This window comes from Garra rufa, chromosome 5, assembly GCF_049309525.1.
Source record: "Garra rufa chromosome 5, GarRuf1.0, whole genome shotgun sequence".
Classification (NCBI taxonomy): domain Eukaryota; kingdom Metazoa; phylum Chordata; class Actinopteri; order Cypriniformes; family Cyprinidae; genus Garra; species Garra rufa.
In genome coordinates this window covers 40580088-40605371 of record NC_133365.1, presented here as the reverse complement: position 1 = coordinate 40605371, position 25284 = coordinate 40580088, and the positions used below count along the sequence as shown (strand labels likewise).

Sequence of the window (25284 nt, the reverse complement as noted above, 5' to 3'; positions counted from 1 at the left end):
AACTTGCATCTTTGAATGACAAGTAGATAATCCTTCTGCAAAGTTTTATATGGATCTGTTTGCTTTCTTGTAGAGTTGTTATAAGTATTATATGAGTGATGACATCAGCAAAGATTCAGAGGGAATGGATGAGCAATGCAGGTAAATGGATGGGATGATGAAGGGAACATCATATTTGTGTTTGACAGTTTGGTGAGTTTGTATGCATTTAAATGGAGTGAGTGTGATTTAATGTATACATTGTGCTCATGATGTACATTGGATGTATTTGAAAAAATATTTTGTCAAAAAGTTGAGTGTTTCTTACTTTTATCTAGAGTGAATGTTATGTAGCAGATTAAAAATTAATGCCACCGTGTACACTCTACCAGTCAATATTTTTCATGTTTTTGATTCACTGCTGAAAATGACGGCTTAAAATTCAGTGAATGATCATAAATACCTGCTGGTGGAAAACTGTGTGGTATTGTCTCACAGTTAATAGGGTCTACTACTTTGTAGTAGGGCTGGGAAAATAAGTCGATGCATCACAAATCGAGAAATGATTCTGAGATTTTCAGAATGCTTTTGTAATTTTTTTCTCAAATCGATTCTAAGCTTAGTTTTTAATAGTAGACTGTACTGCCTGCTTTAGAAACAGCCGTACCTTACAGTTCCAATTCCTTACACGCACTTAAACCTAAATTTATCATTCATAAAGTTTGAAATGTTTGAAGTGAATTTCAAGGGTGTTTACATTAATCTTGCGTCATAAAAAATATTCGGAGACTCTTCGTGAGCATTTCAGTGTGTGGTTAAAAATAAGAGTGGCATCTGCTCAGAATCAATTCCAAAGAGAATCGCGATGCATTCGGAATCGATTCATGAATCGTGATGCATCGATTTATCATCGCGGCCCTACTTTGTATCCATTTTTTGGTTGTCTTTAAAGTAAGTGCTCTAATTTCCTGTTCATTCAGGTGGTGTGCAGAGGGAGGCAGTCTGATTGGCTGTGATTACTGCAGTAATGCCTTCTGTAAGAAATGTGTTCTGCGTAACCTGGGGAGGAAGGAGCTTTCCACCATCCTGGAGGAGGAGAGGAAGTGGTACTGTTACGTGTGCAGTCCCGAGCCACTGGTGGATCTGGTTTTGGCCTGTGATGCGGTTCTAGAGAACCTGGAGCAGGCTCAGAAACGCGTCTCCCGTTCTGAGCCAAACTCAGTCCGGGGGAGGGCTAGTAAGGGTGGTCGTGGTGCAGCCTATCTAATGGGAGGGGTGCCCTCTGCAGGCCTCTATCAGCGAATGCAGCGGTTTGTAGATGTTACCACATCTCTGAGCCATTCCTTCAAGTCAGTCGTGCAAAGCGAAAGAGAGGAGGAAGGAAACCGAATAGAGAGAATTGGGCAGCTAAGGATGTTTCGTGCTGTGTTGGATGATCTGCAAGCTGCAAACAGTGCATTACAGGTAATTTCAGTCCTAAACCACATTTTTAACAGTTTAATGATGGTTGTCTTAATTATTACATTTTATTTAGGGTGGCGTATAAGCCGATGATTATTGTTTCAATGTTAAGACTATTAAGCAAAAGAATTGTAGTTGTTAAATGTGGTTTTAATAAATTAGTAACAAAACACAAAAAACTGAAAATAATCTTTTCAAATGCTAGTAAAAATGAATTGAGGCAGGTATTCATTTTGAGATTGGATACCGATTACATATACATATTTAATACATAATACATAATGTATTTTATATAATAATTATAGTAATGTTTTTTAGTCTCTTTGTACTTCTAAAAAAAAAAACTGAAAACAATATTGTGAAATATTATTAATTTTGAAAATAACTGTAATTTAAATATAATTTATTCCTGTTTTGGCAAAGCTAAATTCTGTTATCATTATTTTAATATGCTCATAGTGTGTTTAGAAAACATTTCTTCTTATCACAGATGAAAATGGTTGTACTGCTAAATATTGTCATGGAAACTGCAATACATTTTTTGTCTGTTTCTTTACAATTTGGTCATATGAATTTATTACAACATGTAATTCATAATTGCAGGAAGCCCTGGACCATGAGCTGAGAGGGTCCAAACGTGCTAGTGGAACGCACAAGCCAAAAGCGAAGAGCAGACGGAAAAAGGGAATGGCATCACAGAGCCCAGAAGTCACTAAAAAGCTAGTGGTTAAACTCACTCCTGTACCGGTCAGCCCAAAACCCATCAGCAGTACGTGTCTTTCCATTCATCCATCACCTGACAGACAAACGATAAAGAGTGGGGTGACTGATGGCGCACTAGAAGAAAGCGGGACCATGGTGGAGATGGCGAAGGAGATGGAAATGGAAGAAATGACTGAGAGAGGAGAAGATGTGGAAAACTGTGTTAATAATGACGAGGAAGAGGAGGAGGAGGAGGAGGAAGATGATGACGAGGAGGATGAGGAAGAGGACCAAACTGACCAAAAAAGTTTGTCTTTATCAGAGGAGAACAAACGTTCTCCACGTGTGAAAACCACACCACGTCGGCGGCGAACAAACACGAGCACCACAGCAGAGCACGCTGGTTTACCTGAGGATGACTCTGATTCTGACGAGGTTCCTGAAGTGCTGCTCCAGACCGCCGCTACCATGGCGAACAGTGAGGAAGAGGGGTTGGTAGGTAGCAGCTGGGACGGAGACGAGGTAAACCAGCAAGTCAGAAAGCAGCGTCTCTTTGGACTGGTAAAAACCACACCTCCGGACAGAGGCTCTCGTAAGCGGAATCTCAAAGAGAGATCTTCTTCGTCGTCGTCATCCTCTTCTGCATCCTCAAGTAGGGGCTCCCAGGACCAAGGGTCATCTGTCAGAATGACCAGGGGAAGAGCCCGCAAAGTTGCCAGGATGACAGGACAGAGCGGGAGTTCGTCAAGTGAGGTGGGAGGACAGGAATTGGAGAGCGGGCCGAGCAGTGACTCTGACGATCAGAAAATCAAACCGCTGACAGAGGGCGTCACATTGCTGGGCTCTGGAAATTTCCAGCAGTCTTCCGGTGAGTTTGGTGTAAAAAGCCAACATTGACCCTTAAAGGGTTAGTTCACCCAAAAAGGAAAATTCTGTTATTTATTACTCACTCTCATGTCGTTCCAAGTAAGACCTTTATCTTCAGAACGCAAATTAAAATGTTTTTGATGAAATCCGAGAGCTCTCTGACCCTCCATAGACAGCAAGGGTCGTTCCACGTTCAAGGCCCAGAAAGGTAGTAAGGACTGGTTAAAATAGTCCATGTGACATCAGTGGTTCAGTCGTAATTTTATGAAGCTACACAAATGCACGAAGGTAACTTTTTAATTCTTCTTTGCATCACCCAAGCACCATTTTGGAGAGTATCATGAAGCATGCGCACACTTTCCTCTTCACTTAAACAAAACGCGGCACACACTAGGGGTATGCGATATTGAGAAAAATTATATCTCTAAATTTTTTGGGGGATTTTATCGATAATGATAATTTGACGATATTTTTCTGAGTCTGTTATTGTGCTGGAAATTAATCTTTTCCAATAAGTATAAATCGATTTTTACCTTTTATGGGCATTTTTTTTCCTTTCCTTTAATTTTTTTTCTGTGCATCATTTGAGTCAAATTCTTACATTAAATTAGTCAATTAGAATAATAAAACAAATGCCTAAATAATGTTTCGATATTTTAAACCTAAAACGTTGAATACTGGTATTTAAAAAAAAAAAAAAAAAAATGAAAAATTAAAAGACTTTAAATGTAAAATGAAAACTGCCAGTAGGTGGCAGCAAGTCACTCTGCGATTAAGCAGAATCATTTAAACTGTTGATTCATTCAGGAACAAAACACCGTCATGCTGCTTAGAAATGCAAAACAGTGCTGTGTCTGTGTTTGGAATGATTTTTGTTGGTGAAATAGAGCAAAAACAAAAAATATGCAGTCTAAAACGTAAGTCTCTTAATATTAACTTCATATAAAATCAATATCATATGTGACCCTGGACCACAAAACCAGTCTTAAGTCGCTGGGGTATATTTGTAGCAATAGCCAAAAATACATTGAATGGGTCAAAATTATTGATTTTTTCTTTTATGCCAAAAATCATTAGGAAATTGAGTAAAGATCATGTTCCATGAAGATTTTTTTGCAAAATTCCTACTATAAATATATCAAAATGTCATTTTTGATTAGTAATATGCATTGTTAAGAACTAAATTTGGACAACTTTAAAGGAGATTTTCTCAGTATTTTGATTTTTTTGCACCCTCAGATTTCAGATCTTCAAACAGATGTATCTCGGCCAAATATTGTCCTATCCTAACAAACCATATATCAATAGAAAGCTTATTTATTGACGTTCATATGATTAACGTTCATTAACGTTCATATGATGCATACATCTCAGTTTTGTAAAATTTAACCTTATGACTGGTTTTGTGGTCCAGGGTCACATATTTGTAATCAAGCTGATTTTTGGAGATAAAAACGGCACTCTTCATGTGAAATTTATTAATTATATGAAATGATGTAAATATATAGATTTGTTGCCCCTATATCTTGAATTTGGTGGTCATTCTAAATACATTTTATTGACTAAATCATGCAGTGAAAGAACACACTCAAAATGCATACGCGCACTAGTTTTACCTAACTTACTAGGCTTCATCGCGTAATAAATGCGTGCACTCTGTAGTTGTTTTCTTTTCGTAATATAATCGATAATGTCGTCACACATCGTTAAAACAACAATTACGATATTATCACAGATGATATCGCACACCCGCGCACACGTGTTCTACATCAAAAGCACAACATGTACGTATGTCATGGGACAGATGTGAAGAATTAAATAAATGATTTATTACATTTTTTTTTTGAGCACAAAGTATTCTTGTATCTTCATAAAATTACGATTTAACCATGATGTCACTGGGACTATTTTATTGATTATACCTTTCTAGCCCTTGAACATGGAAGGACTCTTGCTGTTCACGAAGAAGAGCACTTGTGCGTTCAGCTGTGTAATTTAATTGGTTAAATGGGTTTCTGTGCATTTATGATGTGAGATTAATGTGTAAACAGCCCACTGTGAACACTCTTTTCGAACTTCATGAAAGATTATTTTAGGTTCAAGTGGGGTGTGTGTAAGGAATTGGAAGCAAGCAGAATACTGCCATTTCTAAAGCATGCAGTACCATCTGCTGTTGAAAATTAAGCTCAGAATGGATTCAAGAAAGAATCGAGATGCATTCATAAAATCACAGAATCGATACACCAGTCGATTTGTGTTCCACTGAGATTTGGTCTCATCATCATCCAGTCTGTCTGGAATAACAAGAAGAAACAGAACAAACTGAGACAGAAATCCAGAAGAACTGTGGCAAAGTCTCCAAGATGCTTCAAGAGACCAAAGTTATAGTACTGTTAAAGTTTTAGGCACTTGTATAAAGATGCTGTAAAATAAGGATGCTGGCAAAAATAATTTAGTATTTATTAATCTAATAATTTATAAATCGATTTTCTGCATTATTTAACTTCAATTAACTAAATTAAATCAACATTTGGTGTGACCACCTTTTGCATTTTAAGCAGCTTTTGCCCTAGGTGCAGTTGCACATAGTTTTTTTTGCAGGTAGGTTTCTTGAAGCATCTTGGAGACGTTGCCACAGTTCTTCTGGATTTAGTCTGTCTCAGTTTGTTCTGTTTCCTCATGGCATTTCAGACAGACTGGATGATGATGAGATCAGATCTCCGTGGAGAACTGGCTGTTGTCAGACTCCTTGTGCAAACAAAAATCTCACATTACAATTAGTGGCAAAATGAATGTTTGGAAATGCAAACTGATATTTCCTACTGACGCACTACAGAAATAACTGACTCAAAACCACTTTTTAGCTGGTGAAAAAACTAGTGTTTTAATAATTTTGGCCACCACTGTATATATACATTTGAGAAGCAAAATGCGTGTTGTTTTTGATTTTAATCATTCTTTCTCTCCGTGTCTGTCTCTAGGTGATGAGATGGACATCCAGCCAGGTCCGTCTTTGTCTGTGGAGGACGATGATTTAGAAAATAGGTACGATTCTGTCTACATCAGGGCCACACACACTTTCCCATCACAGGCCTTCTCCACTGGACTTCGGCTGTCCCAAACTCACTACAGCGAGAGCTTTGATCCAAACCTCGTTTAAAAGCACGCAAGCATCCCGTACATCCACACGCACCGCCGCTAGACAGTGCTTCTGAACATGTGTCTAACTCAAACACGCTTTTTTTGCTCGATCAACACTGTCCGATTTTTATTTCCCCACAGTTTCTTCCACATGCAGTAGAGAGAATCTGTAACCGTAGACACACACCGCCCATCAGTGCTGAAGCTCTGAGACCTCACTGTCTAACGGAAGTCAGTGAACCAACTCTGGAGAAGCTCCTGTGTTTGAATTTGACTTCACTGACACAGAACATTGCATGTCTTTGGCAGTATTTCTGAAAGCCAAACTCTCTCCTCTTTACTGTCTGTGCTGCTATTAAAGCTTTTAAGAGAGTAGAACGAGTTTAAACCTCTTTGCTCGGATCTGATGGATCCTGTGTTCAGTAAGACAGACAACTTCTTGTGTGTGTTTGTGTTTTAGGGCTCAGCTTCCGGGTTCTCATGCTGTAATGTTTTCGGTCAGTCAGAACAAAGGCTGTGTGGTTTGCTAACGGTAGGTGTTACAGTAGTTTCACATAATACTTTTGTTATTGGCAGTCAAATGTTATTATTGGTGGTATTCAAGTGAACAAAAGTTTCTTAGGCAGATAGGGGATGCAGTAGTGCAGTGTTAGCGTTTGTGCTGAATGCAGTTGTTTGTTCTCTTTCAGGACGTTAATTCTTCCACAGCCGAATTTTCTACATTTAAGGTGCTTAAGCTCAAGATGCATTTGTCTTTGTTTAAGCTGCGATTGTTAAAGTTTTTGTATTTAGTTACCTACGTATTTTTTTATTGGTTCAATATTTCATTTTCAAATCACATGCACAGTATATATGTCCTTGTGAATTGGCGAGAGGGTCAAATGTTCATCCTGTTTTAACATAGGGTGATGGATTGCAGGGTTTGGAAATATAGATTGTAGATTGTAGATATTTTTGACTTGGTGGTTCAAAATGGTAGCTTAAATCGGAGCCATGGCCCAGCAGTTGGTGTATGCGCTTTGACACATTACTGGTGCACGCTCATGCAATGTAAATTCAAGTCCGGCTTGCTTTTTCCCCCTTTTTAAAAAATATCTATATGAATAAAAATGGTTAAAAGGCTGAATAAAACCCCTAAATTATTGCTTTGGTGGACCTGGCTTCCATTTGCGTTAGCATGTTCATGGGGCAGCGGCAGGTGGCAGTGATGATGCTCTTTCAGGCTCAACATGCAGTCTGTAAGCTTTTGTGTAGTGTGTGTTTGAGCATAAAGAGTGTAGTCTTCACTCACATTAAGGGTCCTGTGTGTTATTTGCATGGTTCTTAAAGAGAGGCAATAAACACTTATTTATTCTTTCTCTTGTTCTCTGTTTTTTCCCCCCGTTTCGTCTCTTTTTCTGTAGCTTAACAGGGTTCCCACGCATCCTGGAAAACCTGGAAAACCTTGAATTTTGTAATGCGATTTTCCAGTGATGGATAAGTCATGGGAAATGTGCCTAAATGTCCTGAAAATGTGATTACTGTAACCTTTTAATCAAACTGGTTCACCGTATTGACAACGTTTTTGTAAAATGAAGAAATCCTTGGACCGTTCGGGACTCGGAACTGCGGTCAGTTCTCATGTGTTCTGTCATGAACGACGTCGCAGAATCATATCGTTTTGCTTTACCATTTGCGTCTGGCTGTGTATTGTCATGAGCAGGTACACGTCATAGTCTGCACACTCACTGTCTTTTCTGTTTTCCGCTCAGATATCACTCATCAATGTCAAGTGATGTTGATATCCCACACATTGCAAAACATTATTATTATTATTATTATTATTATAATTTCCTTGTCCAGCTATTAGAGTGGGCAGTTCTTGAATCTTCCGGAAGCTTCTCTGGTCGCAACAGCTAGTCTACATGAGCTGTGCATTTAGAACCATGCCAGTAACCACAGTACCTCAATGGGTGTCACCTCTAATTTTTTCATGTTTGATGAAATAATAATAAATCACAGAATCGGAATCTGTGGCCTGCAGTCGATTACCACAGAAAATGACTTGACTCCTCTCAATAACCACAAAACTTACATGCGTTTAGCATGAAACTGGTGCTATCAAATCAGAATATGAAATTCTGGTTAATGTATTTTGTGATTGTTTAGTGTATATAAGCTCAGTCAATCACTGAACCTTGAACTTAATTCAAATTACAAACATTTTTACTGATGAATTCATATAAAATCAACTTAGCCCTTCTGCTTTTAAACGCTTATACCTATTAGACTTCCATTGTAAGTGCAGTACTACTACCACAACGGGTGAGTCAACTTTATTTTCTATGATGACCAACAGCAGGCCACCGATGTGTTTCTTAAATATTAGAGATGTTAGTCACACAAAGAAGAAATGGAACATGTCTTGGACAGAGTGGGAACCCTGCCTAACCTTAATTAACATGCTTCCGATATTAACCCTTGCCATTTATCACCCATCTTTAAAAGTGTCCTTTTCTGTTTGTTGTCCTTTTCTTTTCTTTACTTTTCTTTTTCTTGTGGAATCCTCTCACGTTCATTGGATTTCATTGGACTTCAAAAACCCTAACGCTTGAGTATTTATTGCATGCTAATGTTCTTTTTTGTTTGGAAGTATTTATTGTTGTTTTATTGAAACGTTTTACGCAGAAACGTCATTTTCATCTAAAAAAAAAAGCATGCGTGATTTTGCATCTTTGAAGAGAAAATGTAAATAACTGTGTAAGAACTGTATACGAATTTTAGTTGTAATAAAAGTTTATACCCCAGTCACAACAGCCTCTGTGCATTTTGTATGTATATATATAATACATTTAGTTTGTCATATTCAGAGGTGTCAAGTTCAAATGTCCACATCATGGCCTCATCTAAGTTTTTTGTTGTATTAATTTTCTAATGTAACAGACCATTTAACGCTCCTTTAAATCTTTTACACTTTCCAATAACCTGTTTTAAATTCTTTTGTATATGTATACATTTACATATTTATGTCGTTTTATGTGTAATTAGATTTACATTCATGGTTGATATGGAAATTCTTTTAATGACTTTAAAAATGTTTCAGCATAAAAATAATTTTGCTACTATTTGAGTGCAATTTTGAGAAAATTAAAGGGAAAACAGTGGGAGAAAGATGCTTTGTTTAATGGATCTGAATCCATCTGTCACCCACCTCACATTTTGTCCCTCTTTCTTTTCTTTTCATCCCTCTTCTCTTCACTTTCTATTCTTCTTTTCTATTCTCTCACTCCTGCCTCATCCCGTCACTTACTCTATAAAGAATTGCGAAGAAGATTCTGCTGGCTCAGATTAGAGCTAACCTCTCCTCTGCTTCTGAGCTGGACGCCAGCTCCGATGAGCAATCGGACAGCACGAGAGCAGAGCAGAAGAAGAGCAAGACCAAAACATCAGATACAACAGAAGATGAAGGTGAGTGATTACCACTGGTCCCATGGGAAATCTTGCAACTCAATATATAAATGCCATTTCTGATGAATACCTACATGACCAGCCTCTGAAACTCATATGAATTGATTGTAAATTTAAAATAATTTTTATTAGTAATGATCTGCAGCAGATTAGTCAGTTAAAAATGTTACTAGACGTTGTAGTATTCATATAGTTTTATTACATGAGAACAGTTTTTCTGCAGATAACGATGGCACAGATTGCAGTGGGTCACAGTCAGGGTCACGGCACCGGCACCGATTGCTTCGACATGGTCTTACTTTATCAGAGGCTGAAGCAAAAAGTCACAAGCAAGCGGTGAAGAAGAAGAGCGAACGAGAAGTTCAAGATTCAGAATGTGTTGTTGGTGAGTCAGAAGTCTTCATGTATTCATCCATCAGTCAAACCAAAATTCATTCAGACACCTTCAACATTTCTCAGATTATCAGTATATTCGCTATGGTTTAGAGTTAAACTGTGTCAGAACAAGTTCGTCTTGGCAATGTCTGATAACGTTGATAGAAAGCTATGTAATGGATTACAATCAACTAAAAATTCAGACATCTGTTAATATGACTATTTACACAACTATCAATCCTTTGTTGACCAGTTACCAAGCAGTTCTTAATTTTGTTCTGTCTGCGGTGTAAAAAGGTCACATTAGTAATTGAAGAAAAAACACTTAAGCAAACCATTTTCAGGTCAAAGTGTCCGAATAATTTTTGGTCTCAGTTTTACTGGGAATCCACGTTATGAAGAGTTTTTGGGTATAATATATCACATTTTATATTGCTATCCTCACTTACATAAATGAACTATAGCTTGCACCCACTAGTAAAATGGATCTAGTGTCTGAATAATTTTTGGTTTGATTGTATTTTTACTCTTCAGACACTACCTATGTGATGATACTCCAATCAGTTATGGTGCTTTTTATTTTTATCGTAGTGAGTAGCGATGAAACATGCGAGACAAGCATATCGAGTGGCGTGTATGACGAACTCAGCCATTCAGAGTGTGAGGAAATGGGGTAAATCTCATATCATCAGTTTATTGCAATCTGCCCAAGGCATTACACACTTACAAAATAACTAATTCTCAATTACTACCTACTAATAAACCTAAATGTGTGAAGGTTCATTTTTCAAAACTGTATGTTTTGTAGGTCCCAGTCACCCACTCATAATGAGACGTTTCAGAGTCCACCACGCACACCTGACAGAAGCATCACTGCTGATGTGTGTGTTTGTATTTGTACACCCTTTTATGTCATAGATTTTGTAAATGTGGATTCGTAGGTATTTTAAGGTTTATTGTTTTTGGGGGGTTTAATGTGTAGAATGATGACTCTCCAACCACTGAGGAACATTTGAGGGGCACTCCGCGAGGGCGGAGGCAGATCAGGCCGCTTCTAGAGGTGGGTCAGCTGGCTAAGGAGACACAGAGCGCTTTGAAAGAAGAGGAGGAGCGCAGGAGGAGACTGGCAGAGAGAGAAAAACAGAGACTGGAAATTGAGAGGAGAGAACGAGAAGACGCAGACCCAGAGGTGATGAACTGCATCTTATCTATTTTGTAAATATAAAAAATAAATTACATACATTTTACCTGCATTTTTCAAAAATATCGTCTTTTGTGTTCTCCAGAAGAAGTAAGGTTTTTAACGCTTGTGTAAATAATGACAGAATTTTCCTTTGTTATTAATGTTTTTTAACCTAAATGAAAAATTATTTTGTCTGTTGTAAAAATTTTTATTTATTTATTTTTTCCCTCTCACCTGCTTTAGGTCATCTTAGTGTCTGAGAAACCGGCGAATAGCTTCGCACCATTGGTTCTCGAGCAAGATGATGTAACACACAAGCCTGTGTTGCAAGTGCACATGTACTTTCTGAGCAAACTCAAACCACACCAGCGAGAAGGTGAGAGAAAATTTGCACAAAATTGCACACCCATTTATTCAGTTATGTATTAGAATGTAATTATGCACAGAGATCTAATCTCACCATCATCAAGTCAGTAAAGGATTACATAAAGAGACAGAAGCAGTCAGGACAACTTAAGTCAGAGTCCTGCAAATTAGTTGACCAATATTTGATGTAATTATTTAAAAAATGATTCAGCATTTGTGGTGCAGATGTTGGTCGAGAATCAATGGGCGATCAATCTCTATGTAAAACTGAACGGGCAGACCAAACTGATTCATAGAGACTTGAAACTTGGAGGGATGGTAGTAGTGACAACATCTACATCACCAAGGCTTTTCCCAATCTGCCTGACAGGGGCGCTACAGTGATCAAAAGTACAAAATCGCTCATAGCTCCTAAACCGTTCTTGCAGGCTTAAGTGTCTTGAGTGTGGTTTTAGTCCATCACCCTGGTGAAATTTTCGGGTGTTTTGCATTTTTTGAAAAAAAAAAATACTTTTGCCTGATTGGAACCAAATCAGTACAGGAAGATTCTCGTCAGAGTGAATATGAATAATTAGCAAAGAAAAGTTAAACTTTTGACTCTCCGAAAACCAAAAACATTTGAAAGGGGCAGGTCCGCCTTTACTAAAACAGCTATAACTTTTGAACCGAATGAGTCAGAGCTGAATCTGAGGTCACATAAAAAAGTTGTGGAGCTTGGCCACTTGGTGGCGCTATAAGAGAGAAAAAAACACATAAGAACTGCCATAAATATAAATATGCAACCGTTTGTCCTATAGATGTGAAAATTGATATGGTCCAAAGTGCCATACGCATCTATAAGAACATTTGCGTATCTATCTTAAAAAACATGGCCACCATAGCTTGTTGACATTTGAGCACCTATTAGACAAGCTTATTACACGGCTCTTTGGAATGCTTGATTCTGATTGGTCAGTTGAGACATTTGCAGGTTCGTTCTTTTCAAATAATCACCGCTCCAAAGTAATAACGCATAGCCGGTACTACTTGTATGTTTAAAATCCCTCCGTGCCAACAAAGATTACCGTTTGGCGCCATCTTGTGACAAACACTGGACAACCACAATTAACAATGGAAAATTTCGACATTAATCTATTTAAATTGTCTTTCTAACGTACATAGTTTGAATGTTAGTCACGTGGTACTATATCGTTTCGCGGAAGGATAAAAATGTTAATTTAAAACAAATATGCCAATAAAAGATTTCAAATTCATATTCATGTCCAGTTTTCTTCCTTATGTGGCAAGTAGCCGTGTAATAAGCGGGATAATGTACAGGCAGCCTGTAGTTATCGCAAAATAAGCCCCTTCAGTGTGATACAAGACTGTCGGGGCTTATTTCTGCGATAACTACCGGCTGCCTGTACATTGTCCCTTACTTAACAGGTCGATCGGAACAAAACTCGGTGGGCCTGTTTGACTCACGGCCCTAAAGGTCTGTGAGAAATTTTAAAGAAATTCGGCCACTGGGGGGCGATGTTATATTTTTCAAGGGCGTAAACTATTGTATATTGCGCAGTTTTTCACGCATAGGCACGATATATGTATCATACAATAAACCTCCTCATTCCAAACAACTTTGCCTCTAGAACCACTGCTGTCAATCAAACCGTTTGTTAAATGATCAAGATGTAAAAAAAAAAAACCTACTTTTGCCAACTAGTCTTATGGTTTTCGCTAAATCGGGATAAAAACACTGCAGTGCAATTCTCTAGACTCTCTAAGTCAATAATTATCAAAAAATTTACCCTTTGGGAAGCTATAACGTTTAGAAAAGGGGCCTGTCCAAATATACCCAGAAGGCCTATAAAGCCTAAACGAAAACTCAAAACTTCAAGAAACTTGGTGAGCACATGCAACTTGGTGATTCTAAATAACCATGCAAAGTTTTTTTTTTTTTTTTAGGTAGATCAGACCACAGCTGGCACTATAACAGTCATAAACCTTAAAAACATTATATTTCTGTGGTAAATTACCACAGGTTTTTTTTCATTGAGTTAGGTCATTACAGGCTTGATAAATAATATGTAATGTCTTTATTTCAAATGTACTTTAATCCTTTAAAGTGACTAAACCCTGGTAATTGCTGCTTGCAGCTATATTTTTTTTATTTATACCTATGTATGTAAGTGTATGTGTTAATTTTTTTTTATTAGGTGTGCGGTTCATGTGGGACTGCTGTTGTGAGTCCATTCAGACTGTGAAGACGACTCCAGGCTCTGGCTGTATTCTGGCCCACTGCATGGGTCTGGGAAAGACCTTTCAGGTTTGGGCACATGACTATTCTCCTTTTTTTTTTTGTAAAATCTGAAGTATGAGTTTAAAGGGATAGTTCGAGCATTTAAGACATGAAGTTGTATTCAATCCTTATCAGCACTATAGTGTATACACACTGACCCACACTGCGTTCACCTTCCTGGTCAGAGTTCTGGCCGCTGGAAGTTTTTCAAGAAAGTAGTCACGGTTAGTTTCCGGGGCCTCAAAACTGTGCGTTTTTACGTGAAAAAAAATATATGCGTTTCAAAGCTTGATTAATTTACATCACAAAAAACACTCCTGACAAAAATCATACCTCAGTTTTAATCGGCACTATATTCTTTCCGTTTCCATCAATCCGCGCTGCTGTCAGTTCGCACGTTCCGATCAGCTGTTGATAGCGCGACTCGCTGACAACATGTCTGACTACGAAACTTCTGATGATGAAACCAATTTTAGCACAATGTCAGACGGAACAGACGATATATATATTTTTATATTAGACTTCGTTTCACGTGATTTCCACAGGAGTCTAAACATCAGATTGTTTACTGTACAGTTTAGACATGGGATCTCCAGTCCTCGTGAGCTACTGTCTTGCTGGTTTTAGTTTTTCTCTGATGCAACACACCTGACTCAAATCAACGGGTAATTAGCAGGCTTGTACAGAATGTCTCATTTGAGAAAGGTGTCCTGTCATAGGAAAACATCGCGCTGCAGGAATGTAGCTCACGATGACCGGAGTTGGAGATACCTGGTTTAGACCTACCTGTATGTGACTTCAAGCACACTTATAAACACGATGATACCGACACACGTTCCGCATAGTTACAGACAATAACGAATATAGCAAAGCATCATATTTTGTTGTGTTATATAGATTCAATTAAATTCATTAGTTATGACATTTGCCGATTTTCTCACCACATAGACAGTCGATTATTGTCGATGCTATCACTGCCCCGGTTAGAATATTGTCAGTGTAACGTTAGCCTAAAAACCGACGTTAGCTTCAAAATAAACCTGTCGTATGCGACATAAAGTTAGTAAATAGAGCTTACCCGTGGTACTGGTACAGCAGAACTCTTTAAAATCCGTTTTTTGATTTTTCCTCCTTGGTTGGGGATGTAATCGTCTTCGCTGAAGTGAGCATTGCACACACGAAAATCCTTGATACTGGACATTTTAGCTCCCGCAGAGTAGCCGATGGCAACCAGCCAAAGCTGTCTCATAACTATATCCGAAACAGGAAAATGATGGAATCTGAACGGCGATCCCTGCACATTCTTGTGGTCACAACCTGGGAATTTACAAGTTCGCACCATTGTTAATTTTCTACTTTTTACGTCGTTGTCATTTGAGTGTGTAATGCAACAGCTGATCGGAACGTGCGAACTGACAGCAGCGCGGATGGATGGAAACGGAAAGAAAATAGTGCCGATTAAAACTGAGGTATGATTTTTGTCAGGAGTGTTTTTTGTGATGTAAATTAATCAAGCTTTGAAACGCATATATTTTTTTCACGTAAAAACGCACAGTTTTGAGGCCCCGGAAACTAACCGTGACTACTTTCTTGAAAAACTTCCAGCGGCCAGAACTCTGACCAGGGAGGTGAACGCAGTGTGGGTCAGTGTGTATATACTATAGTGCTGATAAGGATTGAATACAACTTCATGTCTTAAATGCTCGAACTATCCCTTTAAGAAAGATTAACTGTGTATGCATGTGTTTCAGGTCATCGTGTTCCTTCACACAGTGCTGCTATGTAAAGAACTGCCACTGAAAAGGACTCTGGTGGTATGTCCTCTCAACACAGTGCTCAACTGGAAGAGTGAGTTTGACCAATGGCAGAGAGGCTTAAGACCCAACGTACTGAGGGTCAGTAGAATTCTCTCACTTCCTTGTTCAGGTGACTTTAGTTTGTGTTTTGACCTAGGTCATGTTTATGTCTGATATCACTGAATTTTCATCAGTCATTACTCCAGTCTTCAGTGTCCCATGATCCTTCAGAAGTCATTCTAGTATGCTTGATTTGGTGCTCAAGGAATATTTCTTAGTACTGTCAGTGTTCAAAATGCTTTAACTGCTTTTTTCTTGCTGAATAAAAATATTAATTTCATTCTGACACTCAAAAGTTAACAGTTCTGTGGTTAGTGAGTCAGAGTTTCAGAACTAGCTAACATATGGGCTTTTTTCAGAGTTAGGGTTAGGAATCTTTTTCTGTGCAGCTCTGTCTGTTTTGTTTTGTGGTGGCTTAAAGAATAGTTTGCCCCAAAATTAAAATGGTCAAAATATTTGTTCTGTTTTAATTTTGTGTTTTTGCTTTAATTTATCTAGACTCTGTTTTAATATTTAAATTAAAAAATATATTAATCCAAAAGCATGTCTAATTAATTAAAATTATGAAACTTACACAATTTAACAGCAATTTATCAACAAAAATTAAAATCTTAAGGTGCTATGAAATCCATTTTTCCCCCCTCAAATTCAGTTTTATTATTTTTTACCAAATTCTGTTTTCTCCATTCTTTTTCTGGATTCAATTTTAATGGTTTAGTCTTTTTACACTACACATATTGTAACCATTTTTTAAAACCCAGGTTAAGGCCACTTTTAATCATTGGTTAAGCATTTGTATTATGTAAATGCCAGTGCAAAGGTATAAAGTTAACCCAAAGTTACATTGATCCACAGTTAAAATAATCCTTCAATACAATTTCAAATAGGCAAAACTTTTATGGGGCTTTTTAAACACTTAAGCTCACTGAGCTCTTTTATAGACGAAGCCTAGACATTCTGCTAAGCATCATCTTTTTTGTATTGTATAGAAGAAAACAAAATGCAAACAATTTAAACAAAATGAGAAGGACAAAAGCTAACATTTTTGGATAAATTACTTGTTTAATGTTGCTGTATTGATCTGAAGTATCAGTGTAAGTGTTCCTAATTATGCCTTATACAGAGAATTTGGCAAAAACATCTAAACATGCGGAAAACTGTCAAATAATTAACGCAAACATTAAGTTTTAAGTTCACTTTGTTGAATCTGATTATTTTTCCAATTATATCTGCCTTCTCTCTCGGGTCTTTCACACACAGGTGTCAGAACTGGCTACGGTGAAGTCTGTCTCTCTTCGTATTGAGCTCTTGAATGACTGGTTTACGAATGGTGGCGTGATGATCATGGGTTATGAGGTTTTTCGTGTTCTGACGCACACAAACAGTGCAAAATACAGCGAACACAAAGAAGCCATCCGCTCAATGCTCCTGGATCCAGGTAAATTCGTCTGAACAATCAATCTTCATTAAATACAAAGAACATATATCATTTTTTAAAAATATTTTTTAAACCATTGATTGGTGTGTTTGTATATCAGGCCCTGATCTGGTGGTATGTGACGAGGGTCATGTCCTTAAAAACGCAGACTCCAGCATCTCAAAAGCCATACGAGCTATACGTACACGTAGGAGAATCATATTGACGGGAACACCGCTTCAAAACAACCTTACTGAGTGTAATCACCTTTCATCTCCATATCTGTAATAAGCTGCTTGTGAGGTTGTCTGATCTTTAAGATGAAATGTGTATTTTTTTATGTTTGTTATTTTAGATCACTGCATGGTGAACTTCATTAAGGAGAACCTGCTGGGTTCTCTAAAGGAGTTCCGGAACCGTTTTATTAATCCAATTCAGAACGGCCAGTGCGCTGACTCCACCCCTGCTGATGTCAGATTGATGAAGAATAGATCACATGTTCTCCATCAGTTGATGTCAGGATTCATACAGGTGATGAAGAGAGAGAACGAATAGAATAGAGCTGAAAACCATGAAAAGAAGTCTAAATGTTCTGTGTTTGTGTTGCAGAGGCGGGACTACTTAGTCTTGATGTCCTGTTTGCCACCAAAGCACGAGTATGTGCTGTCAGTCAGGATGACACCTCTGCAGTGTCGGTTATACACACACTATCTGCAGAACTACACAGGTCAGCATCTCAAAAGCACAAAGTAGAGCTTAACTAGTACTGCACTAGTAGAAAATATGTTAACCTTTAGAGATTAAGCCAATAGTTGTTTTCGAGGTATGGCTGATACTAAAAATCAATTTTTTTTATAAAACACTTCAAACTAAAATTATTGCAAATGTTGCAAATACAGATGAAAAATACAAAACACAGGAGAAATGAGCATTCATAAATAAATATTTTATATTGGTGATTTATTAATCCAGTGTTGCATAAAAATAGCCTTAGATACTGACATGGCTTATAATTGCTAAATGGTTCTTATATATCAGATGTTTTAATGAATTTCCAGTGTCATACCACACTGAGCCAACGGATTAGTAGCATACAGTCACAAATGATGTCTTTGTTATAGGGAAAGGCGCAGGTGTGAACAGTTTGTTTCAGGACCTTCATGTTCTGAGTTTGATATGGACTCATCCCTGGTGTCTTAAACTTGCTCAGCTGAGCAGGAATAAGGTACATGCATGCACTCATCCAGATAACACTACTGTTCAAATGTTTATAGGGGTGTGCGATATTGGCCAAAAAATATTGTAATATTTATTTGGATTTTTCTGATAATGATAATTAAACAATATTTAGCTGGGTGTGTTTTTGTGCTGGTACATTAGATTGTTCATGCCTGTCATGGATAAATATGACACTAATAGGGCCCTATGAAATCTGTTTTATTTTTTTCCCAGATTCAGTTTTATTTTTTTCCAAACTCCATTTTTTCCATTTTAATGTTTCTGTGTTCCATGTTCTTTGTTTTATTTTTTCTAGACTCTGTTTTAATGGTTAAATAATAAAAAAATAGTACAAAAATGTTGAAACCTACACCATTTAACAGCAATTTAATAAAAGTTTAACAAAAATTACATTTTTAGCGCCCTATGAAACCCTTTTTACATTTATTCAGTTTTATTTTTACCAAATTGTTTTCCATTCATTTTCTGGATTCTATTTTAATGGTTTTATTAAATTTTAATAACCAAAAGCATGTCTAATTAATTGATTAAATTATATATTTATTATTAATTTATTTTTCTAGAAATACTGTGTTATGTATTTATTTTTCTGGTAAATAATTTTTGGTAAATAATTTTTCTGGTAAACATTAAAAATAAAAAATAATGTTTTTTTAATAATTAATAATGATTTAGTAGTAATAGTACTATCATTACATTCAGTAACATGTTACCCTGGACCACAAAACCAGTCATAATTCGCACGGGTATATACATTGTATGGGTCAAAACTATTGATTTTTCTTTTATGCCAAAAATCATTAATTTACATTATTAAGTAAAGATCATGTTCTATGAAGATATTTTGTACATTTCCTACCATAAATATATCAAAACTTAATTTTTAATTAGTAATATCCGTTGCTAAGAACTTTATTTGGACAACTTTAAAGGCGATTTTCTCAATATTTTTAATTTACTTTTTTTTTTTTGCACCCTCAGATTCCAGATTTTCAAATTGTATCTCGACCAAATACTATCTACTATATACTGTCTTTCTAATCTCAATTTAATTTTTTCTCAAAGTTTCAAGTTAAACTGAACTTTTCTTTTGCTGGGTTGCTGTGAAGACCTTCAAGTTAAAAAAGTTTTCCCCAAATAAACACAACAACAACAACAACAACAACAACAAAACGGTAAAAAGTGACTCTCAGAGCAGTTTTAGAGATTGTGTTTGTGTGTTAAGGTGACAGAGGCTGAAAACTGCGAGCGTCACTTCAGTATGTGTGTAGTAAACAAAACCACGTGTCTGCGCCATTCATTCACACAGACATGCAGAACACGCCGGATTCATATTTAAATTGTATTTTACAGACACTAGTCCATATCCTATTTTTATTTAAGTTTACTGACATACTTTTAATTTATTCAAGCGAAATTAGGCAAATTCTGTCATGTTCCACATTATACAGTAAATTCTGTTTTTATGACTGGATTCTGTGATTCTGTCCGTGATTTTGCTATTGGAGAAATCAAACTAGTGTGTATTTCTGTGTGTGATGCAGGGCAAAGAGGAAGGGCCTACTCCCGCCTTGACAGGTCTGGATGCAGGTTTGGTGAGCGATTCTGCAAAGCCAAATGACTTTGAAGGGTATGCTGTGTTTCATACCAGATGTGAATATTTGCTGTATCAATAATGTGCTTTATGCTTTTGTACAATGTCAGACAACAATGCTGGAGTAACTGAATTGAGCAAAAAGTCATTTGTCTTTCTAAACAATGTAAATTCAAGCATTAGAGAATATTTTATTTTGAAACCAATTGGTAAATGCGAGACTGCTGCATGAAGTGACGCAATCACAGCCAGTCAGAACATAGTTGATATATAACATACAGTTATGTGGAACCAATGAGACATCTGCTAGAAATCTAAGTCTCCTCCACACAAGACCATGTTCCCTCTGATGGTTATTATTCCAATGTCTATATCACAGGAGAGAGGCAGCAAGCACAGGCTTAGTGGCTGATAGAGAGAGAAATACCGATCCAGTCTCCTTGGACGGCAGGTCCAATCAAAATCCACAAAATCCAGATGTCACAAACAAAGCCACAATGGAAGTTTCTGGTGGGCAAGCTGGTGGGAAAACGGTTTCTCTCTTTCTCTCTCTCTTCTAATCTGCCTCTGTTGTCTGTATGTCAGTCTCATCCTTGGTGTCTCTGTCTATTGTTCAGGATTTGTTGTGGGTAATGGGCCACCTGCCGACTGGTATCTGCCGTTTGTAACGGCGGCTGATGCCAAAGTGCTGGAGCATTCTGGGAAATTGCAGTTGCTACTGGAGATTTTACACTGGGCAGAGGAACTAGAGGACAAAGTGTGAGGAACACATTCTTGAATAGAAGTAGCACTTATTAGCTTTGCATTGGTTGTTATAGATTTATATAACTCATATAAATGAATAATGTCAAATTGATCAAAAAGTGATAGTAAAGACTTTGCCATCACAAAAATAAATTACATTTTAAAACACTCAAAGAAAAAACAGTTGTTTTAAATTGTATTAATATTTTACAGAGTTACCGTTTACTGTATTTTTGATCAAATTAATGCAGCCTTGATGAGCATTAAAGACTTCTTTTCATAAATGCTGTTTGCTTTTTTCAGGTTGTTGTTTAGTCAGTCTCTGATATCGCTGGACCTCATTGAGAGTTTCCTCCTGTATGCAGATGAGACCAGGGGGGATATATGCTGTCCATACAAAGGTAAAAGAACATTTTATATAGGGGACTGTTAGAAATGTAATTTGTTCATTCACCATGGTTGTGCAAACGAGTGTGTTTGTGTGTGTATTGTCAGGAAAGAAATCGTGGGTTAAAAACAAAGATTATTATCGTTTGGACGGCACCACCAGTGCTTGTGCTCGTAAGAGATGGGCTCAAGAGTTTAACAACACCAGAAACATAAGGTATACTCAGAGTTCTTCAACATCATATTTAGGTTTGTCTGCATTTCTTGTCCTGACTCGCGCTGTTTCCTCTGTGTCAGAGGGAGGTTGTTTCTGATCTCCACTCGTGCAGGGTCTCTGGGAATCAATCTGGTCGCTGCAAACCGTGTTGTGGTGTTTGACGCTTGCTGGAATCCATCATATGACATCCAGAGCATCTTCAGAGTCTATCGCTTTGGGCAGAAAAAAACTGTATATGTGTACCGTTTTCTGGCCCAGGTATACACATATAGTACAAATGACAGAAGTTTGTGGGATAAAAAAAAACATGTTATATTCAGATTTTTTATGGTTTAAAGATGATGTTTTAGAGACACTATTTTTACGTTTTATTTTTTTATTTTTAACCTATTCAGGAAGCTTTTATTACTATTGAGAAATGTCTTAAAGTTTTTTTTTTTCATTTAAGTTTTTATTTATATATTTTAAATATATACTATATATGCAACCAGTCAAACGTTTTTGATCTTTAATGTTTTTAAAGAAGTCTCTTCTGCTTAGAAAGCCTGCATTTATTTGATCCAGAGTACAACAAAAACAGTATATTTTGAAATATTTTTACTATTTAAAATAACTTTTCTATTTTAATCTATTTTCAAATGTAATTTATTCCTGTGATCTGAGCTAAATTTTCAGCATCATTTCTTCAGTCCTAAGTGTCACATGATGTTTCAGAAATCATTCTAATATGCTGATTAGCTGTAACATTTTTTATTATTATTATCACTATTTAAAACTGTTGAGTGTATATTTTTTCAGGATTCTTTAGGAAGATCCAAAGATGAGCTTTTTCTGAAATAAAAACATTTTACACTATATCATTCAAAAGCTTTGGAAAGAAATTATAGAATTAATACTTTTAGCAAAGATGCTTTACAGTGATCAAAGTGATGATAAAGACATTTATAATGTTACAAAAGATTTCTATTTTAGATAATTCTGTTTTTCTGAACTTCCTATTCATCAAAGAAACCTGAAAAAACTACTCTGCTGTTTTCCACATAATAATAAATAATTTTTGAGCAGCAAATCAGAATATTAGAATGATTTCTGAAGGATCATATGACTGGAGTAATGATGCTAAAAAATCAGCTTTGAAATTACTGGAATAAATTACATTTTAAAATATATTATATAGAAAATAAAAAAGTTATTTTAAACAGTAAAAACTTCAAAATTTGACTTTTTGCTGTACCTTGGGTTAAATAAATGCAGGCTTGTTGAGCAGAAGAGACTTTGTTAAAAGACATTAAAAATCTTACTGTTTAGAAACTTTTATTTTATATTTCTGTATTTTCATGGCTTTAATGTACACTATATCTGAAGCTATTTTCTTACATTTTTAATGCGTCCTTTTTTTGTAGGGTACAATGGAACAGAACATTTATGAGCGGCAAGTTGCTAAGCAGTCTCTGTCCTCTCGTGTTCTGGACCAGCAGCAGATTCAGAGACATTTCACACACAGTCAGCTGAATGAGCTATACTGCTTCCGGCCAGACCTACAGCTCAGTAAACACACAGAAATGCCTGTGGTAAGCACACATAAATGCACCTGCTGTGGTACAGACAGCAAACAGACACACACACAGATGACCATAAAGTTTTGTCTTCCAGGATGACCTGTTGGCCCAGCTGCTGCAGAGCTGTGGGCAGCTGATAGTAAGTTATCATGAGCACAACTCACTGTTAGGCCACCGGGAGGAAGAAGAGCTGAGCGAGGAAGAGCGCAGAGCAGCCTGGGATGAATACCGTGCAGAAAAGAAGGTAAATCTGCAAGTCAGTGGCTTTCAAACTGTGGTATGGAGCGCCCTCAGGTGGTACATATCACAAACCTGCTGATTTATACTTAAAGAAGTTCACTTCCAGAACAAAAATGTATAGATACTTTACTCACCACTTTGTCATCCAAGATGTTCATGTCTTTCTTTTTTCAGTTGTGAAGAAATAGTTTTTTGAGGCAATCATTTCAGAATTTTTTTCCATATAGTGGACCTCAATTGTGCGCACTAGTTTGAACGTCCAAAATGCAGTTTAAATGCAGCTCCAAAGGGCTCTAAACAATCCCAGCCGAGGAAGAAGAGTCTTATCTAGTAAATTGAATTTACAATTTATATACCTTTTAACCTCAAATGCTTATCTTGTCTAGCTCTATGTGAACTCTGAGAAAATGAGTTGGGAGTTTTTTGACATACCCTAACTGTCATGAACTGTCATGGCTGGGATAGTTTAGAGCCCTTTGAAGCTGCATTTAAACTGCATTTTGGAAGTTCAAACTTGCAGGCATTTATAGAAGTCCACTATTGTAGAACGTGACATGTTTTTCCTCAAAAACATAATTTTTTTTCCTCCAAACATAATTTAGTCCTATTTGAAGTTATCCTAACAGGAGTAGAAGGGCAGTTTTTAAGCATGTTTCATAATGTGATGAGAGCAATTTTAATTTATTTGGGTCTGGTGGAAAACATTTTGTTCAGCATCAAACCTAAGTGTGTAAAGAATTCAGTGAAAAGTGGAGGAGGAAGTGTCATGGTTTGGGGCAAGTTTTTTACAGCAGGAGTTTGGGCCTCTTATACAGATACATGGCAGGATGAATGCAGATGTTTATCAGAACCTCATTCAGCAACATGCAGTTGCTTTCCTGCAAACATCTCCCAGTTAGCCTGCAATTTTATGCAATGCCCAAAATGCACAACTGCAATACAGGTAAATCAGTTTCTTGAAGCTAAGAACACTGAAATAATTAAATGGCCAGCCCAGAGTCCTGATCTAAACCCAACTGAAATGCTCTGAAAAATCCTTGGTGACAAAGTTATGACTAAGAAACCCACTTCAGGTACCAAAGAAAGTGGAAGAAGAGCGGCTAAGATACACCATCGCAGTCTGAGATACTAGTCGTTTGTTGGAGAAGGAATTAAAAACGTTTGAGGCTGTTTTTCAGGGATTGAGTTCGGCCCTTTGATACTAATGAAGGGAAATCTTAATTCTTCAGCATACCAAATTTTGGACAATTCTATGCTTCCAGCTTTGTGAAAACCCTTTCTATTCCAGCACGACACTTTACGTACACTAGCTCATTCATCATGACTTTTCTTTCAGGCCTCTGTGCAGAACTCCAATGAACCTGTCCCCAAAAACATCAACCAGGCAATACAGGTACAGTCTCACCTCTGACCAAACGTTTAGCATTCTGTATGTGTATCAAACAGGAATTCTGGAGCTACAGACTGCAGATTTAACAGTCTGTCTTTATCTCCTCAGTTGTTTCATCTTCAGCAGGCTCTGGCTTCTCGACGCATGGCTTTTATAGCCAAGAGTGTTCCCTCAACTTCTTCATTGCCCGTGAATCAAGGCACTGCCAATCGTTCTCCTGCTTGGGCCACTTATAACAACACTAACATCTCATTTCGACTTGAGCAACCCAATGCGGTTTCCTCAGTTTCAAAAACACATAACCCAACCCCAAAAACATAGTTTGTGTTAAACTTGATATAAATAAGCTGCTGTAAATAACGGCAATATGAATGTAATTTTAACACCAGAGCACCGAATAGACTTACAAGGGGACCCTTAGGCACAAATATGTTTTGAGGCCTCAAAACAACTGTGCTGTTGTTAGTACTACTGCATGTGTGACTTAAAGTTCGAATCTTAAAGCAACACTACTTCTTTACTGTACTGAACGGTATGTCTGAGACTGTGTTTCTAGCTACCTCAAAACCAGTTTGAGTGTGATGAAGTCCTCAGCATAACTAATGGGGGCTGACCAAACGACTGTTTGTTTAAACAGAATAATTTAGTTTAAAATGCCAACGTTCAATTTGTGTTATGAGCACTCTTCTCTGTTCGACTGCTTTGTATATGTAGTAGTAGAAATAAAGACATAAAAACACTTGCTGTGTCCTGCGGGGGCGCTGTTTCTCTTATTACTTTACTTTATTACTATGGACTCGTCGCTCCAGTCACAGATTGTCCAGAGGTAGAGAGACTTGGAC

The 25284-nt window shown here is 37.1% G+C and overlaps 1 protein-coding gene across 1 annotated transcript in view; it reads left to right on the top strand.

Annotated features, from left to right (window-relative positions):
- atrxl (ATRX chromatin remodeler, like) overlaps positions 1-25181 on the top strand; it is a 30036-nt gene extending 4855 nt beyond the window's left edge. Inside the window, exons 8-34 of the mRNA XM_073840378.1 lie at positions 74-141; positions 960-1443; positions 2044-3010; positions 5991-6054; positions 9449-9597; positions 9821-9982; positions 10564-10645; positions 10781-10853; positions 10955-11161; positions 11399-11531; positions 13717-13826; positions 15551-15694; positions 16916-17093; positions 17194-17331; positions 17428-17603; positions 17682-17799; positions 18194-18297; positions 19856-19941; positions 20285-20427; positions 20523-20664; positions 20953-21050; positions 21145-21253; positions 21334-21511; positions 22657-22824; positions 22907-23056; positions 24389-24445; positions 24551-25181. Of these exons, the coding sequence (XP_073696479.1) occupies positions 74-141; positions 960-1443; positions 2044-3010; positions 5991-6054; positions 9449-9597; positions 9821-9982; positions 10564-10645; positions 10781-10853; positions 10955-11161; positions 11399-11531; positions 13717-13826; positions 15551-15694; positions 16916-17093; positions 17194-17331; positions 17428-17603; positions 17682-17799; positions 18194-18297; positions 19856-19941; positions 20285-20427; positions 20523-20664; positions 20953-21050; positions 21145-21253; positions 21334-21511; positions 22657-22824; positions 22907-23056; positions 24389-24445; positions 24551-24763 (4701 nt within the window). The 3' untranslated portion in view covers positions 24764-25181. The remainder of the gene's footprint in view (positions 1-73; positions 142-959; positions 1444-2043; positions 3011-5990; positions 6055-9448; positions 9598-9820; positions 9983-10563; positions 10646-10780; positions 10854-10954; positions 11162-11398; positions 11532-13716; positions 13827-15550; positions 15695-16915; positions 17094-17193; positions 17332-17427; positions 17604-17681; positions 17800-18193; positions 18298-19855; positions 19942-20284; positions 20428-20522; positions 20665-20952; positions 21051-21144; positions 21254-21333; positions 21512-22656; positions 22825-22906; positions 23057-24388; positions 24446-24550) is intronic.
- The last annotated feature ends 103 nt before the right edge of the window (positions 25182-25284 follow it).